The sequence below is a fragment of the Ursus arctos genome, unplaced genomic scaffold (assembly GCF_023065955.2).
Source record: "Ursus arctos isolate Adak ecotype North America unplaced genomic scaffold, UrsArc2.0 scaffold_8, whole genome shotgun sequence".
Classification (NCBI taxonomy): domain Eukaryota; kingdom Metazoa; phylum Chordata; class Mammalia; order Carnivora; family Ursidae; genus Ursus; species Ursus arctos.
The window spans coordinates 57,054,443-57,071,529 of record NW_026623100.1 but is presented as its reverse complement, the minus strand read 5'-3'; the positions used below and the strand labels follow the sequence as shown (position 1 = coordinate 57,071,529).

The window sequence follows — 17,087 nt, the reverse complement described above, 5'->3', positions numbered from 1 at the left end:
TCAGCACATCACTGGGCATAGTGGCCTGTAGGGTGTGGATGCCAGATTTAGGCCACACAGCAGTGGCACTGGGCAGAGAGGATGCAACAGGAGCCATCCACCCCAGAGCGTAGGGGTGCTTTATCATTGACATAGCTTAGAATTGCTAGCTTATAAAGATAATAAAAAGCAGACCAACCTTAAGCTTTAAATTCTCTACAGACAAGGTTCTTACTTATTGTCTGTGCCCAGGGCAGATCCTTCCCACCACTCCCACCCCCAATCTGGTCCTACTGACTGCCTGGTCACCATGGGTGTGACGTGAAACTTTTCTAAGCCTTAGTTTCCTGAAGGGCCATAAAATCTACCATGCTGGCTTACTGTGAAGATTCGAGACCGTAGACTACATAGTATGTGCTCTTTGTAATGAGTAATGGTGGGATGAACAAACCTTTTAGGGTTTCCTCACAGCATCAAGCGGAGGAGGAAACCCCATATAGATCAACAGCGTCTTCATATCCTCTCTGCTTACCAACCTCTGAGCCTCTGTCAATGCTGTTCCTCCCACGTGGGGTCACTTCTCCCTATTTCTGCGTGTCCAAACTGTCTTTCAAAATTGCCCCAATTGCTATCACCTCTAGGAGATTTTCTCTTTTTCTCATGGCTGACATCTCTCTCCTTTCTCTAAAATTCCCTGGTTTCTTGGGGAATCTCTGGCACTGTCCCAGACCTACTGGGTTAGAATCTGCATTTTAACAAGATCCCCGGGTGATTCCTACGCATGTAAGATTTAGGAAGTCTCGCTCTAAACAACTGGTCCTCAAACTTGTCAGGACATTGGAATTACCTAGGGAGCTTTTAAAAACTTAACGCCTAGATCCCACCTTAAGGGATTCTGATTCAACCGGTCTGAGGTGCAGCCGAGCATCAGGGTCTTTTAAAACTCCCAGATGATACGAATATGCATCAAAGTTTGAGAACCCCTGGTCTATAAACTCCCCTTATACTCCCTTATGGAGCCTGCACACTTTCTAATGTTAAGGCTATTTGTGTCTACATATGTTTTCCCACTTCTAGGAAACTGTAAATCTTTAAGAGCAAGAACTATTTCTTCATTCAATTTTTATCACCTCCTTCCAATCCCTAGCCATATAACGGGAGTTTAATAAATATTTATTGCATGAATGATGAGTGCATCATTTATTTGTAATCTAAAAATACTCTCAATTCCATAAGTGTAGCTTTTGTCCTAATTTGAAGACTGGTTGAACCTATTCCCGAAATGATGGAGTCACTTCCTCTTCAGTTCTAAGGAAAGACCACATCTCTGAAGAATGGGGGCTGGTGGCTGGAATGGGATTTCCACCTGAGGGTGGACTCTGGGTACCAGCGAGACCGGCCACTGCCATCTCTGCGGGCTCCTTAGAGAAAGCAGCGGCTTGGAATCCGGACACTCCCGGGAGCCCCGCAGCCTGAAGGGGCCCCTCCGCACACTCCACGCGTCCAGCTCAGAACTCTTGGCTGAAATGTGACGGTGTTATTGTTTCTTCCTCTCCAGGGTGCCATTTTGATATTTACGGGGATTGTCGTCCTCACTATGAAGGCATCTGTTATTGAAATGTTCCTTGGTAAGTACTTTTATATGTGGATCTGGATACGCTTTTAACATTTTCCTAAGGTCCAAAGAGTCTTGCCAACAGAAGATTTAAACCAAGGCAGAGCATATAAACACTACAGTGTGTCTTTTTACGGGAAAGTTGAAGTGAGGATGTTAAGATGAAATTCAGGATGTGTGTGTGTGTATATTTTTGTCTAAAGCAACATTGTGTATCACATGCGTGTGCATATAACACACATATATACATACATGTCTTACCTTCTTCAGCAACTAGCAAATATTTCAGATAGAGCATTTTGATACATTCTGAATTTAGGAATCTTGTTTCTTATTTCTCAAAAAAAAAAAAAAAAAGTCTTATCACTGACACGGCCTTATTTGTACCATGGGTGACTCTTGCTTTTAGAGATGAAACCCTTATCCATGATCAGCAGAGAGCACAATTTCGGGTAGGCTCTCCGGGAGCAGCAGCTTGACCGGAAGAGAGAAATTGTTGATGGGTTTAGCATGAAGCCCAAGGGTAATCTCTCCGAATCTTGACCCTGCTGTGCTCTGGCCATGTCGCGTAGAGTGACCCTGTGGATCACTGCGGGACTACTGCCGGGGAAGGGTGCGAAGACCTTTCGGGTGGTCTATCTGCTTGCTAGGACTACCACAGCAAAATACCACAAACTGGGGGGCTTGACACAGCACAATTTCATCCTCTCACAGCCCTGAAAGCTAGAAGTCCAAAACCAAGCATCAGCAGGGTTGGTTTCTTCCCAGGGCAGTGACAGAGACTCTGCTCCCTGCCTCTCCCCCAGCTTCTGAAGGTTGGCCAGCCATCTTTGGCACCTCTTGGCATCTCTGTCTTTATTGTCACATGGCGTTCTTCCCCGGTGGGGTTGGGTATCTGTGTGTGTCCAAATGTCCCCATCTTAAAACACTAGTCATATTGGATTAGGGGCCCAACCTACTCAGTACGACCTCATCAGAACTTAACTAATTATGTCTGCAACCACCCTAGTTCAAAATGAGGTCACATTCGGTTTGGGGGGCTGGGACTTCAATATATGAATTTAGAAGGAACAAAATTCAACCCATATAGAGTCAGAATGTTCCAGGTCTGTGCAGAGGGGGTCCACACAGCAGAGTTGGGGAACGGAAGAGAAAGAAGTGACACTGGGAAGGCAAGAGGGCTCTCCCATGGTGGAAGGAGACAAGACTGGGAGTCGGAGAGACCATATGGATTCTGGTCCACACTGCCCCCCAACCTGGTAAAGAGCAGTCACCTTGGAAGCTCAGGCTCCTTTATTCCCACCTTGCCCTTTAAGAGGTTACCCCCTCCCACACTCCCCCACTGGTTAGCAGGGTTTCTTACATAGGGCAGGTGGGGAGTCAGGAACAGGAAGGCTTTAGCTCCTTAAAACACACAAAGCAAACAAACCCTGAGGCCATTTCACACTCTGCGTGTCCCCCGTATCACAGAAGGGAGACTTCTGTCCTTCCTTGTCCCTTCTGCAGAACTCTCTCCCCTCGGGGCTGCTCATTCAGAAGGCAAGGAATCAAAGCAGGCAAAGGAGACTCTTGCCACATAGTCCCCTCTCTGTGTCCTCACATGTCAGCCTCCCCAGCATCTCTCTTACTCATCTGCTTACCTCCTCCCCAGGGCCATTTCCCTGTCACTCTCCTTAGTACTGGGAGAGCCTCCCTGCCCCAAATCCTGACCCCTCTAACCCCTTCTCCACCACACCCCTATTAATCTCTCTAAAGACCACGTCTGATCCCCACTCTTCATTTAAACTCCTCTGTGTTTCCCCTTTGTCTTTGGGATGGGACCCACATTTCTAAAAGTGCCTTGCTCTCTGGGGAGGCCTTCCTGATATGACCCTTGCTGTCTTCTGCTCTCTTTGCTTCCCACGGAGCCTGCTCTGGCTCCCAAGGACCCGAAAAGTACTGACTTTCTTAATCCCCTAGGGCTCACATCATTTCTCCCCTCAGGCCTTCAACCGTGCTGGGTCCCTTGCCTGGAATGCTCTTCCTCTCACCCCACATCCCCACAAGCCCTACTGGTCCTCAGGAAGCTTCGCTCCGCCCCCCATTTGATCAGGCCATCTTCCCAAGGACTTCCGTGGTGCCCTGTATTGATTCTCATCGTAGCTGCATGGCATTCACCTTGCCACTAGGCTGGGTCCCCAGAGCTGTGTCCTGCCCATTGCTGCATTTTCAGTGCTGAGCACATCTCATAGGTACTCAAGAATTACTGTGAAATAAATTATTCTTAGGGATGCTAGATTTGTAAGGTATCAGAGTACAACTCTGCACCTAATTCCAATGTGTGGGTTTTTTCTCCACACCAAGCGATTCCCCAACACCAGCTGGGTGACCTACAATTCAACTCAATTCTGACCCTGTCTATCTGGAAATAGCATCAAATTCCACTGGCTAAGGGCTCAGTCCCACCAGACTGCCACCCACCGCTCCCCCCCCCCCCCCACTTCAGATGCCAACTGAAAGTCCAGGTTGTCACTGTGCTTCTGACTGACGGGCTATAAATCAGAGGTTCCCATGATCCCCTCTTTGGGTTTGATGACTTTGCTGGAGTGGCTCACAGAACTCAGGAAACCAGTTAACTTACGACTCACTAGATTGCCAGCTTATTACAAAGAATATTCAAGAATACGAACCAACAGCCAGATGAAGAGATATATAGGACAAGGTCCCAAACTAAGGAGATTCTATCCCCCTGGAGTTTGGGATCCAGCAGAGTACCACGTAGAAGCATTCTGATTCACCAACATGGAAGCTCTCTGAACCCTATCCTTTTGGGTTTTTATGGAAGCTTCAGTACATGGGCATGATTGATTAACTCACTGGCCCGTTGGTGATTGATTCAATCTCCAGCCCCTTTCCCCTGCCCAGAAATCAGACAGTGGGACCAAAGCCTCCCATTTGAGGTTGGTTCCCCTGGCAACCAGCTCCCTCCTCTTTAGGGGATACCCAAAGTTACCTCACTCAATTGTGATTGAAAGGGGCTTGTTATGAATAACAAAACATCCATTTCACCTTTAGGGCTCTGATTTCAGGAAGGGAGCACAAGAAACCAAATATTATAACAAAAGATGTCCCCATTGCTCTTACCGTTCACGAAATTTCAAGAGTTTGGGGAGCTATGACCCAGAAACTCGGCCAAAAGAACAAAATATATATTTATTATGAATCAAATATCACACAGTACTGTCCAATGATTCCCCCCCAAACCCTCTAAATTAATGTCAATTAAGCGTTTAATATATATCAGAGCTAGCATGTTTGTTTGAGACATCCTTGAGTTTATGATACAGCAGAGTTTTACGACTGTTTTTGGAGCACCACGTATAGTCAGCAACTGCGCTTACGGGGAGCAAGTGGAATAAACGGGCGAGGGCAGTAGCCAGCAAACTTGCAGTCTGGTTCCAGCTTCTGCCCCCAAAGAACTGCAGCTTTAGCCAAGGTGTGAACCCTGACCTTTGAGTCTTTTTTATAAAATAAATGGATAACCTACAAAGCTCCTCCCAGCTTTAATATTCTGTGATTTGAAGCATAATTTTATGATTTAAAGTGATTGTAGAGAATAAGTTGTCCTGTCTTTGTTATGAAGCCCTGATTTATTTGATGCTAGATGTTTAATTGAGTACATAATACCAAATTAAAGCATGGAGGAAATCTGAACTGCTTTAAAATGATCGGCTTTGTAAATCCGTTTGCAGGAAGGTATTGTAGACACTTAAAGAGAACCAGAGCTGGATAGTGTTTAAAGTGGTAAAAACTTTAAACTACTGCAATAAACAAGGAACACGGAGATTTATATCCGAGCAGCGGGTTGCAGGTGTCGGTGGATGGAAATTACTGACAGGAGACATCAAGGGTGGGGGATTCTTGCTAAACCTACCTGACATGATTCTTGCTAAAGGCAGACCAGGGTGATCAGATATCAAGGGTGAGGGATTCTCTCTAAACAGGATCCTTGCTAAAACCGGGTGATGCAGGACCACCGGGGAGGAACACCGAAGCCCAAGGTCAAAGGCCAGGTGGGAAAAGGGCTTGGAGGGACCCCATTAAAGTTTGGTCAAGGAGAAAGTCCTTGTCAGCACCACTAGAGCCCTGGAGTCTATGGGCTCCACGGAGGCATTTCTATAAAAGTTGTGGACATGTAGTAAGTTTTCAGTAGGTACTTTCTGATTCGATCATTGATTAGATGTCCTGGCACTTCATGTCTTTCTTGAAAGTAAGTGAATTCTAATTATAATTCATTACTGGCCAGAAGACTGGGATACGAATGCCCATTAACCCTACTGATGATTTCGGTATGCACTTTTCATTATCATAAGTCTATGGGATTTCAATATGACCCAATTAAAAAACAATTTATCTTGTCTTATTTAGTTGTAGGAGAAACATATTCTCTATGAAATATGGGATTTATATATGGAATATACTGTAAAATGGGAAAAATAGACAAAATATAAAATAGAAGTGACAATGCCATCATTATTAACATTTTGGTGTGTTTGTTGCACTTATTTCTCTTGCATATATTCTAATTTTGTCAGAATCATTCTTCAGGTTAGAGCTGAGCGCTTGCCAGTTCATCTAATATTCTTTAGTCCATCATTTGTAATAAACGCTCAGGATACCCCTACTGTTGGGACATTTCCAACATTTCATGATTTCCAGATTGCCATTATAAATAATGCTATAGTGAACATTTTTTTACATAAATTTTTGTCTATATCTCTAATTATATCTTGGGGTACATTCCTAGGGGTATATTTTCTAGGACAAAGAATATAACTATTTTCAAGACTACTGAAATATATTACCAAATAGCTTTCCAGAAGGACTCCCCCGGCTTAGACTTCACCAGCAGTTCACCTAAATGCCCTAATCTCAAATCCGTGCCAGGATTAAGTATAATCTCGTGTTCACTATTTACTGACATGATAGGGAAACTATCCCGTTGTGTGGCTTTAGCTTGCATTTTTTTTACCATGAATGAGATTGAACATTGTTATAAGCTCATTCATTTGCATTTCTCTATCTCTAGGCTGATGGTAATTTACTTAAATTGAATTTTAAAACAATTACGCCTCAGCCATCTTAACTATAATGATGGCTACTCTAGAGAGGAAGAGAGTGAAAAGTGTGGGGAATTACTTTTTATTTGAAAAAGTAATTTCAACATTCAGTTTGTTTTGAAATTTCAAGCACCACTGTCAAAGGGTGAGAACTTTATTCCATGTTATTCAAAACTAGAACTCTGGATTTTTAACAGTTGCGAAGTATTGCTGCACATTTCGTAAACAGTGATTGCCTTGGAACTTTGGACTCTAGACTTAATTTCCTCAAGCCTTGTAGACACTAATGGCCTAAGTAGCCTGATAGCTAGCTGCTCCCGCAGAAGGGACTGGCTTTCAGACCTGTGGTCTACTTTGTACTTTGAAGTGAGTGTCAGCCATCCCATCCCCGTGCTTTTGCCTGGCTTCCTAAGAAAAGCGACACAAGACTGATTTTTTCCGTTTCCCGAATTCAACACTCAATTCACCACTTCCAGTGTAGCAAGAGAAGCCTTACAGAGGAGAAATGAAGACTCCAGGGCACAAGCACATTTTCAGCCTTATTGACCAGCCCTCCCCATGAGGAGCGGTTTCTGGGGAGTTTTAATTAACAAGCATCTAAGCTGAGGAGAGGGCCTCTGTGTACTATTGACAATAATGACTGTATTAACCACTGCGGTAGAACTGAACCCAGCTATGCATGTTTTCAGCCTGGTGGGTCGTGGGTGAGCAAATGCGAGTGATGGGGTGGTCCTACTGAAATATTTATAGTCCTAATGATATGGAATTATAAACCACTTGCCACAGGACCAGAGGCCCAGAAGGACAGTTATTTGGTTTTCCAGAAGAATTGATACCCAAATTCATGACTATTTCAATTACTCCTTCTAATTAACTTGCTTAATGCTCTGCTACATGTTTATTTAGTATTTGTCCTTTAAAATATTCTAGGATTTGTTGTTCTTGTGTCTAAAATGAAGACGTGTCTTCGCTCAGGGTTAAATGACACAGAGACTACTATAAAAATTAGACCTCCAGGACACTTTTACCCACCCAAACCCCAGAAGTAAATAACACCTAAAAAATGTCTGCCTTCATTCCACTTGGCTAGACTTGTGGTTCCTACTCAGTTCTCTTTTATGTGTCTGTTCTCGAAGGACATGGTATGTCAACTGTCCAGCCTCGGCTAATGCTACTAGTCAAAACTGGGGATACTTCAGGGCTGCATCATTGGGACGGCCTAGCGACATGATCACCGATAAATAAAAATGTTCTTAACAAACCCTGGTGACATTTTCCTTCAAAGGTAGCTGCCAATCAAGAATTCCTAAGTCCATTTATGCCTTAATTAAACATCTGTGTTGGGTTACACACACACACACACACACACACACACACACACACACACACACAAGTAGAATGCCTATTTTGATTACCCTATTCGCGCCATGTTTACCTCTGGAGTCCCAACTCTACCCAGAAAGGGAGTTTCTCAAAAAAGTGGCTAAAATAGAGGCAAGTTAAGCAGAAGGATGCCTGGTAAGGAAGGAAGAAAAATGGAGAAGTGACTAGCCTTTTGAAAGGAAAATATTGCTTTTCCATCTACAGGGAGAATTAGCATTGGCATAGAGATGTGAGCGTTTTCAGACATTGCTTATAAAAAAATGCTATGAGAAATGTTCACAATACACATCGAAACACTAAGTAGGCATATCTTTCAGACAAGAAATCCTGTTTGGAAATTTATTTAAAGGAAATAACAAAAGATCAGGGCAAAGATGAAGCTATCTATACTAAATCAGAAGTCGACGAAATTATATAGTACACCCGTATAGTGCAACACCTTTCAGGCACTTACAAGTCACATTTTAATTTAGGAATTAGCAATTTAATCTAAGGATCATTTAATGACAAGACAAAATGTTTGTCTACGTCCTTAAGTAGAAGTTACAGAACACTGTAAACAGTGAGCGTGATCCAATGTGCTCTTGAAAGCACCTGCATGGATATGTGTGTGTAGAAAAAACAAAAATATTCCATCTTTTGTGTTCATCTATGTTTTCAGTACTGTTCCTTGTGCTTTTTATATTCGTGTGTGAGGAGCACGTACTATTCTGGTAATAAGAAAAAAACTAGTCAATGTTATTCTTTAAAAATACAAGGCTCAAACTGGTAACGTGACTTTGAACTAAAAAGGATAAAGAATTCCCCCTCCTTCCACTGTTGTTACACTTCCTGAAGAGAGCAGTACCCAAAAGCTGTTCTGCTCCTTTTCCTGAGGAGGAAGGTCAGCGACCTGCACTTGGCCTTGATGGGGCACAGAAGCAGGTGCTGCTACAGAGGACCACCTGGGGACACTCAGGTCACCTCTCAGACCCAGTCCCCCTCTTCTCCCCAGCCCCCTCTCCTCTTGTCTTCCTTTCCCAGACAGCTCTCCCCAGGGACTTTTTACACATCCCCTCCATTCTACCTTCCTTTTCTCTCCCTCTCTCTCTCTCTCTCTCTCTCTCTCACACACACACACACACACACACACACACAGAGTTCTCTGACCAGATGGAAATTAGCCATTTGGAAACTTAGTGTGGAACAAAGGAAAGAGCCCAAGAAGGGCCTGGTGCTCACCCTACCTCCATCATTTGTTTCTGGCACCAAGCAAATGAGTGGCCTTCTCCAGTCCCCCATGTCCTCCTTTGGAGACTAGAGAGGGCACACTTGGTGTGGTGAAATGCAAAGCGGCGAAACAGAGGACAGGGGCCCAAGAGGTGTTTTTGGAAGGCTCCTTCAGCAGGGGCCAAGATAAGTGCACAGACTATTCAGCTTATTTACCCAATCTTCATTTAAGGGAACATGAGTTCCACCGATGAGGATATTTCAACATGTGATGGAAGCAACGATAAGGGTCAAAAGAGAGAAAGTGTTTGGGTAAAATGACACTGATTCGGTTTTCCTTCATTTTCTCCATGTAGTTTTGCTGGTGACTAGAATACACTCCAATAAGGACGTGACCAAGAAGCTCAAAAGGCCCAGGTTCAGTAAGTAAAACTGCAATTCCTCGTTAGCATAAGGCTTGTGTCTCCCACGTAGAGGACTGTTGTACTTGTTGCAGATAATTTGGAAGATTTGGGGGTTTTTTGGTCTTACTTCAATTGCTGTGCATTCAGACTGATTCGTAATGATATTATTTATCACCTACTTCATTCCAAAAATCATTTGAGATAGGAGGGCTGATTTTAGGTGAAGAATACATGGTTCCATTATATTGGAACATTTCAAAATGCACGTACAAAGACCAAACAACACTGTGTCTCTATGGCGAAGCTGGAGTAGGTATTTTCTTGCCATTGAAATGTCAATTCCCCATACCAGAAAATTCACTCTCACTAATACAAATCTGCCCTCCTTCCAGCATGCTCTGGGATCAGAAGGTAAATCTCACAGCAAAGCCCAGAAGGTTTCACACCTAATCAGTATAGAGGAAAAATAAATTTCATTTTTGGATGGTATATCAGTTAAGATTGGATGACAGGGAATCTAGAACAACTGCTTAAATAAGACTGAAGTTTCTTTCTCCCTCCTGTAAACATAGTCTGGGCTTTTATGGAAGCTTCACAATCGTCAGGGACCCACACTCCTTCTACCTTGTCATTCTGCTTTCCTCAATGTGGCTCTCAGCTCATGTCCAAAATGGGTGCCCCAGCTCCACCCATCACGTCCATGTTCCAGTTGGTAGGAAGGGATGGAGAAGGATGAATACCCATCCCTTTAAAGATAGGTCAGGAAATCAAATACACCGCTTCTACTTAAGTACCACCAGCCAGCATTAGGGGAGAATGGGAACTGTCTTGATTTCAAGCATCCACATGACTACGCTAAAAGTAAGGGGTTGGAGTACAGGAAAGAAGGAAGAATGGGTATTGGGAAGCCACTAGCAGGATGGGACATAGATGGAAATGCTCACATTCAAATGCTGTAAGCGCGCTGAGATATCCGGACCTAAATCTGTAGACTTGATGGGGGCCTAAGTTAAAGCCTATTTATAAAGGACCATAAAAAAAATGCCATAGATACAGTTAATGTTCTGTGTTCTCCACAACTGAAGCTTCTTTATAGGCATTAAATTTAGATGCTTGAAATCAGCAACATTAAAAATCCGAAATAAAAGAAAGATATTTGCTTCACACACCATTTTTTTCCTTCTGCTCCTTTAAACCCTCCATGTGGGATTTCGTGTTGAAATGAGACCAAAAGGGCAGCCAGCCACAGCCTCCAAGCCTAAAATACTAAAAAGGAATCAGTTGCTTATTTATTCCTGTCGGTACCAAGAGCCAAGAGAATCAGCCCAGGGGCAGATGTGGGTTCAAAACAATGATTGGGTTAATATGAAGACAAATGCACACCCAAGTATGAAGTCCTTCGGGCTATTTCCAGTATCTTCATTAGCTCATATACAAAAATCATGAAAGGGTCCATGATTACCATGACAACGGTTTTCAGCAACTCTGAAAGGCTGTGCTAAACGACCCAAGGGCAAACCTCTTTGAGAGATCTCAAATGGATTGAGTTTCTGATATGCTAAATTCTAACCTTATACTCAAAATCTCCCTGGTGATGCAGCATATTTGAATCAATAAATGCAGGAGGCCTTTTCTCTAATTAGAAACCCTGGCACAATCATTAAATAAGTGGGGGGGGGGAGAGACAACGAAGGTAATAGGATATTCCCAAGCCATGGCAGTATCTGATTCTTTATCTCAGGAGTATTTCCAACTGACAGTCTATAGCTTGAGGCCAAAGCAATTTTCACTTTTTCTTTCCAGTCTTGTCAATCTGGGGTAGGTGACTGATGGCCAGGAGGCACGCCATTCAAATACTATACAAGTATTTATTGGGTGCCCACCAAATACCAGGACTATGCTAGACACTCAGATACAACAGCAATTGAGACTCAGCCTTTGCCCTCGCAGAGCTCAAAAACTAGGGAGAAAGAAAGACAAGTCACCAGGCAGCTACAGGTACTCCAAGAATATGAAGAAGAAGCTGTATATCTGGGAGGGCTTCCTGGAGGAAGCGACATACCTACACTGATACGTGAAGACCAAATAGCTGTAGACCAGGCAAAGATGAGGAGGAAAGAGTGTTACAGGCAGAGAGAAAACAGCATGCCCGAGGCCTGAAGAATGGAAAGAACTAAAAAGTAGTCCAATATGACTGAAATCTGGAGTAGGAAGTAAATGTGTTGAGATAAGAGATGGAGGGGTAAGCAGGCATCAGATCGTGGAAAGCTTTGTTACCATGTCCAGGAATCTGGACATCCTCATGAGGGCAATGGGAATATCTCCGTGCAGGCTATGTTGGTTGCAATTAGCATAAATCCAAAAGGGATTTTTGTGGGACATGGAGCGGCTCGCGGGTTGGCAGCTAGAACTCACTGGAACTGTACCCCAGGTGAAAAGGCCTCAAGAATCAGTACCTCTGCTACTCTCTACGTGTCTGCCCCACTGTCTCCCTCTCCTCTCTCTTTTCCTCCCTCTCTCCCTCTCCCCTGCCCTCCCCCCACTCTGGGCACACTGTGTCTCTCAGTACCGAGTCCACATTCCTGGGAGAGCGAACCACATGGCATCATCCCCGGCTGCGCGGTGGTTCTCAGAGAAGAGTAAACTGCTTAGGGTTGGGCCAGGGAAATAAGACCGTCCTGCCAGCCAAGAAATGCTCCCTGCCAACAGACGGAGAGAGAGGAGAGAGCACGCCACTTGTTAGCGAGAAAAAGCACAGAGGTTTATATACGTACGTACAGGTGCGGTGAAAGTGTCTATCACGTCGGAACGGCATTGCACACAAAGGGGTCCGGTGAAGTGGGAGACAGAACAATTACATCTTCCCCTGTGTCTGTGCAAGATGAATGAATGCACGCACCTCGTGCCTGTCTCCCGGACGCCTGGACGCCCCTGAGCTCCCTCTGGGGTGTGTCACCATTTTACTCTTGCAGCTGACACCTCAAAGGACATCTGGCAGGGAGCTACTAAAGGGTTTTCAGCAGAAAAGGGAAATCATAAGAGCTGGGCTTTAAACAAATCACTTTGGACTCAGTGTGAGAACCACCCGGGGCCACTGACCCTCAGTTCCTGGGCCGGCAGCCCCTGCGACCGCCTGCGCGACGCACCCCGGCTCGGACTGCCCGCCCTCCGTGTCTTAGCAAGCCCTCCAGGAACTGCCGTTCCCACTGACATCCGAGAACGCGGGGAGCCCAGAGCTATCCCAGATCGGGGTTGCTTCCAGATCCGAACGTAAAACCACGGGCACTCTTCAGTGCCCTCCGACCTCTCCTCTAGCCAGCCCTCCACTGGCACCAGTGTTCGTGCGAGACGGACGGTCCTCACCACCCAGAGGACTGAAGGTGAAGTAAGGAGAAGAACGTGCTTCGAGGGCTCTGGTCCGTGCACACTGAGCCCTACTCCGCATGCAGCCCGGCGCTTGAATCCTGAGCATCCAGTGCCCAAGATGCGGTGCCACGAGTGGGCAGAGCCAGACTGGAAATGCGCGTCTGTGTGAGGTTCCCCCCCAAAAGGCTTTTCCCAGTCTCTCCTGCCAAGCCAGCCAGGACGGAGGAATGAAGTGCCTGCTGCCTGGAGGCAGAGTGGGTGTGGGATGATCACCGGCTGACTGAATAGGAACCAGAGGAGAAGAGCTGTGGAGGTAACAGGAAAGGAGGAACTGGCGTGGGTGTCTTCCTTCGGTGCCTCTGGAAGCCACATGCCCTACGAGTGTGTCTATTCCTTGTACAAGTAGGGTCACTTTGCTTTACGTAATTGTCACATTCTCTCCTCCACACTTCTTTTATTATTTCTGTTTCTTCTCATCTCCTTTCCCTTTTTTCCATTTCTTTGGTCTGCTCATGGCCTTCCCAGAGGCCCTCGTGGACATCGCTCAGCTCCATTGGGGGCCCTTCAGACCAAGAAGGCAGCACATGTAGAAAATAGTCTGGCATGGGGAGTTTACAAAATGGAAAGCAAAGATAGAAAGAAAGAAAGAAAGAAAGAAAGAAAGAAAGAAAGAAAGAAAGAAAGAAAGAGAAAGAAAAGAAAGAGAGAGAGAGAAAGGAAGGAAGGAAGGAAGAAAGAAAAGGAAAGAAAAGAGAAAAGAAAAGAAAAAAGAAAAGGGGCAAGTTCTTACAAGTCTACTCCTCTACTTACACATGACCCTCCATTTCAAGCTAATATCTTGCTTCCCCATACACACTGGGTACAATGTTATTCCGCCATACTTGGCTTATCACATCACCTCATTTTCTAAATCAAATCAAGTCGGACTCCAAACTGCCAATTTCCAGGGCCTGAGAAATTAAAATTCCATCATTACAGGGGCTTCCTCCTTCCCCGAGCCAGGCCCTGGAAGCCTTGTGCAGTCTACAACATCCAGGGAGGTCCCCTGCACTGCTCAGGGTCCAAGCCCATGTTTACCTGTTGGGCGCTCCATTGTTTTCTGACTGGTGGCATCTTGGGAACAATGGGGAAGTTCCACGCCTAAGGCTTCGCCCTGAGGGGCACCACACCAGGTATTCCTCCAAGATGATGCTCCTTTCAGGCAGCTGTGAGGGAACAGGGACATTTCCCTTACTGGGACCTACTGGCCCCCTGCCACCTTCCCAGTGTTGGAAGACCATTTCCTCTCTATCACTCTTTGAGCCGGCCAAGCCCAGTGCCCTCAAACAAGGGGGATTTGGAGGGACTAATTCCCAGCACCTGAGGGAGAGTTTTCTTTGGGCAACTCTGCCCTCTCTCTTGCAACCTTGCATTCCAGAGGTGTTTGAAGACAAATGCCTAACTACCTTCTTAGAATAGTATGAGGAAAAAAATAGAATGAAAATAAAAGTAAGTTAGTGTCTCAATACATTAACCTGCTGTATGGGCCATGGTAAAGTTCACCATACTATATGAAATGAGAGTTTTACCAAGTTTATTTTTAGAGGTGATTTTTCAAGGTTCTCATTTCCCTGTTACGTTTCAGAGCCCTGAGCTGGCCTGACTTAGAGGCACGTCAGGTGCTAGATTTAGGCACAAACCTGTTCAAGCATTTTCTAACAAATGGCCAAAAATGGGGCTGCATTTTTCGTGATTGTGGAAGGCCACAAATAATGATTGAAGGGTTTAGGTGTGTTCATAACACTCTTTCTCCGAAGGCAGTCACGATACCTTATGAATTTTAAGGATTAACTTCATTTATGTGTCGATTACACGTTCAGAAAGGGCCTTCTCTTCAACTCATGACTAGTTCAGCCCACACCACAATAAACACATCATACGTTTCCCCTTAAATTATGTCCACCAACAACTCCAGAATAATCCCTGCCCGTCAGTGCTTGTAGAGAAAGAAGAGCTTTTAAATTACCAAATCTCCTCAATAACGTTTCTACATGTGAGGAAGCCCCAGAAGACTGGGTTCAGAGGAGGTGGCATCGCCCAGCTGAAAGCCATGACGGTCAGCTCCATGCATCGTGTCGCCAGCTTTCCATCCTGCAATCTCTCTGACTTCAGTGAGCACCCAATCTCGTATCAGATAAAATAAAATCATGCAAAGGTGAGACTTTCTGGACCCAATTCCCATTGCCAAAACACACACTAAACCAGTTTAGATGGCTCCTGTGTACACTGCACTTCCTCTGCTCTGTACTTATCACCCATTCTTTTTTAAAAAAATATTTATTTGCCAGAGAGAGAGCACACGTGCGAGCACACACAAGTAGGGGGAACAGAAGGCAGAGGGAGAAGCAGGCTCCCCACTGAAAAGGGAGCCTCATGCGGGGTTCGATCCCAGGACCCCGAGATCATGACCTGAGCCCAAGGCAGACTCTTCACTGACTGAGCCACCCCAGCATGCCTCACCCATTCTTGTAAGAGCTTTTTCATACAGTCTGTCTTGCAGCTAGACCAAAAGCAACATGAAGACCTAATTAGTGTTCACTGAGTATTTGTTGAATGGATGGACAAATGAACAGTGAAAACAACAACAACAAGAAAAACCCACTACAAAATAAAGCAAAATGTGGTAAATTATTACATGAGAATAACAAAGGCTATAGGAATAGGATTCATACTGATTTCATGAAGCACATTTGAGGTAGGACAACTATCAGTAGAATTATACAGGCAAAGGTAGGTGGGAGGGCTTTCCAAGTAGACTAAGCCCAGACATCCTGGGGGAAAGTGGAAGATGAGGTCAGGAAACAGTGAGTGAGGTGGTTGGTTTAAGCGTGGGGGGCGTCACTGGAGACGCAGCTGGGAGGTACATTAGAACTAGGCAAGGCCACTCAGAGAAGCTTTGTTCTTGGCCATTCCTTAGACAGTGGGGACCCTCAGAGTCTTTGGAGCCAACTATGTAATGAAGACAACAATCACCAAGATCAACAACAGCTGGCAGTGAAGCTACGCTCTGAAATATTTCCACTACGTTTGAGTCTGTGGAAATAGTCTTAGCTTGCGGTGAAATGTACAACCTTTAATTCACATAGTTCTCTCCAGTAAGTTAACCTTGATGCCTTGTAAGGCATGGAAAGCTCTTTGCAATCAACCTTGAAAGGTTGATGATTCCCAGTGGTACTGCCTTGGGCACGAACAGGTAATTGTTCTGGGACTTGGTTATTTAGTGCCTTGGACACTGATGAAGAGATACGCGGCTCTAGGTGGTTGTCGGCTTTGGTACAACACACACAGCGTCCTGGTAGGTTCATGTGTTGTTAGCTGCAGCAACTCGTAAGCAATCCCCTGGTGCCAACACCAGTGTGTCCTCAGCACCGACTGGTATGTGTGCCTTTTCTCAGACCGTGAAAAAGGAAGAGGATTCACTTTCTAGCCCCCCTTCTGATGTGGGGGTGAGAAGGGAGGTGCACTCTCTGTGTTGCAGATTTTTAGTTGAGGAAACTCTACCATAGCAATTCTCAGGACTAACAGGAAAACAGTGGGATAAATGCACACACACACACACACACACAAACATACACACACACACACACACACACACACACAACCTATATGCAAGAAACATTCACCTGCTGAGGGCTGTCAGTGACCTTGGAGTTCAGAAAAGTCCTGTAGGATTAGAGTAGGGAACAGCAATTTAACCCTTTCTCCTCCACTATGGAAGAAGCAACCAGGTGGAGGTGGCAAAGTCTTGGCTTTAGAGCCAGAGGGCCTGAGTTCAGGTCCTCCCTCTGCCGCTGACTTGGTGCCTGAGCTTGAGCAAGTCAACTCACTTCTCTGATATATAGAAAGAATATACCTCTCAAGGTTTCGAAGGGTCAAGTGAAAAAATGTATTAGAGTCCTTCGTGAACTAGAAATAGGTTATTTTTAGAGACACAAACTTTTGCAGCTACCCAAAAGCTGTGTTGCCACAGCTAGATTAACCCCTGCTATCCAA

At 45.1% G+C, this 17,087-nt stretch overlaps 1 protein-coding gene across 2 annotated transcripts in view; it reads left to right on the top strand.

The window, feature by feature from the left end:
- VIT (vitrin) overlaps positions 1-17,087 on the top strand; it is a 98,894-nt gene that overhangs the window by 19,828 nt on the left and 61,979 nt on the right. For both annotated transcript variants that reach the window (XM_026478870.4, XM_026478878.4), the window contains exons 2-3: positions 1,538-1,607; positions 9,642-9,707. In XM_026478870.4, coding sequence (XP_026334655.2) covers positions 1,577-1,607; positions 9,642-9,707 — 97 coding nt within the window. In that variant the 5' untranslated portion in view covers positions 1,538-1,576. The remainder of the gene's footprint in view (positions 1-1,537; positions 1,608-9,641; positions 9,708-17,087) is intronic.